At 57.6% G+C, this 1,303-nt stretch overlaps 1 protein-coding gene across 1 annotated transcript; it reads left to right on the forward strand.

Annotated features, from left to right (window-relative positions):
• Window positions 1–51: 51 nt before the first annotated feature.
• Window positions 52–1,097, forward strand: KVP17_001152 (uncharacterized protein; the record flags this gene model as incomplete). The annotated part of the gene is made up of 2 exons (XM_068516304.1): window positions 52–932; window positions 980–1,097. The coding sequence occupies 2 exons, from the start codon at window positions 52–54 to the stop codon at window positions 1,095–1,097; spliced, it is 999 nt and encodes a 332-aa protein (XP_068371027.1).
• Between the last annotated feature and the right edge of the window lie 206 nt (window positions 1,098–1,303).

Genomic DNA, 1,303 nt, shown 5'->3' on the forward strand with positions numbered 1-1,303 from the left:
AAGGAATCTCGTCCCTCCGACTGGGACGATTTAGGGAACCTCGAGCCGGAGATGGAACAATGGACCAAGGCAGCCATCCGCCGCGTGATCTGGTCACGAAAGCAGGAGCGATGGTTGGAACGTATGCGGCACCTGAACATCCCTGTGCATACCTGCGAGGTTTGCTCTCGGCAGGTGACGTCAAACCACCGATGCGTCCCCACGGGTCTAGCGGTTCCTACCATTGAAGACACCCCTTATAGCCACAAGGAGCTGGTAGTCTCTCAGCAAGGCAGGAATCTGACCCTGAAGCCTAAGGTCGTGGTTGACCCCAACAAGCTAAGAGAGGAAATTGGGAAGATGTCTACTCTCTTAGCTGATAAAGAAGCCCTGGTGGCTCACAGAGAACACTACACCGAAGCTCTCATAGGGCTCACCCGCGCCCTAGTTTCCGGTCGACTCACGGAAACCCCACAACATGAGATCCCTTCGGCCACCTCCTACAAAACAACAACAACCACCACAACAATGAACCCTGCTCGAACCAACTTTGCAGCTCCACCCGTCGCTGCGGACGGAACACCTCCCCTGACCCCGTCGGTCTTCCTTAGGGAACGAACGCAAGAGCGGAGACCTTCACCAAGAGTCTCCTCTCCTCTCCAGTTCCTTACCCTTTCCCAGGGGAATAGGGAATACTACGGGTTGGTAGACACTGGATCCCAGATCAATTTGATCGACGTGGACCTGGTGGGCACCCTTCGTCATGAAGAGGTACTACCAACAACGGAGGGAGAAACCGAGTTCCGAGGCATAGCCGGAGGAAGCACGCCCATCCTGGGATGGGCTGTTCTAACGCTGTGCTTACCAACTGGTGAAGCGGTAACTACACCGTTCGCTTTGGTTAGCCGACCTCCGGCTCGACTGGTGTTGGGCCTCCCCTTCTTCCATGAAGGGTACTTGTCCCATACACCCGCTACCGGACTCCTTCGTTCCCCCGCAGGGACTATGCGCCTGACCCTGGCTCCCACTCAGGGCACTATTCCTCCCCAGGGGGTATCGAGAGGACCACGGACGCGGAATTCGCGTCGTCGGTCTCCTCGGTCCTCCGAGTGTCCTGATTGGCAGCCAGAACCAAATGGGGGGCTTCTCGTCGCCACCTCGTCGTTGGAGAAAGAGGATTCCAAGACGCGGAGAGAACGAAATGCGAGGAATAGAGCCCAGAGACGCGCGGAAGCTCTCAGGCCCTACACAGGATCTCCCCCATGGTCTCCAGCGCAACGTCCCGGGCGGAAGCGACGAAGGCACCCTGGTTGCCCCTGTATGC

This window comes from the organism of the source record quoted next (assembly GCF_019968985.1).
Source record: "MAG: Porospora cf. gigantea B chromosome Unknown PgB_NODE_9214_length_1303_cov_303.732, whole genome shotgun sequence".
Lineage (NCBI taxonomy): Eukaryota > Apicomplexa > Conoidasida > Eugregarinorida > Porosporidae > Porospora > Porospora cf. gigantea B.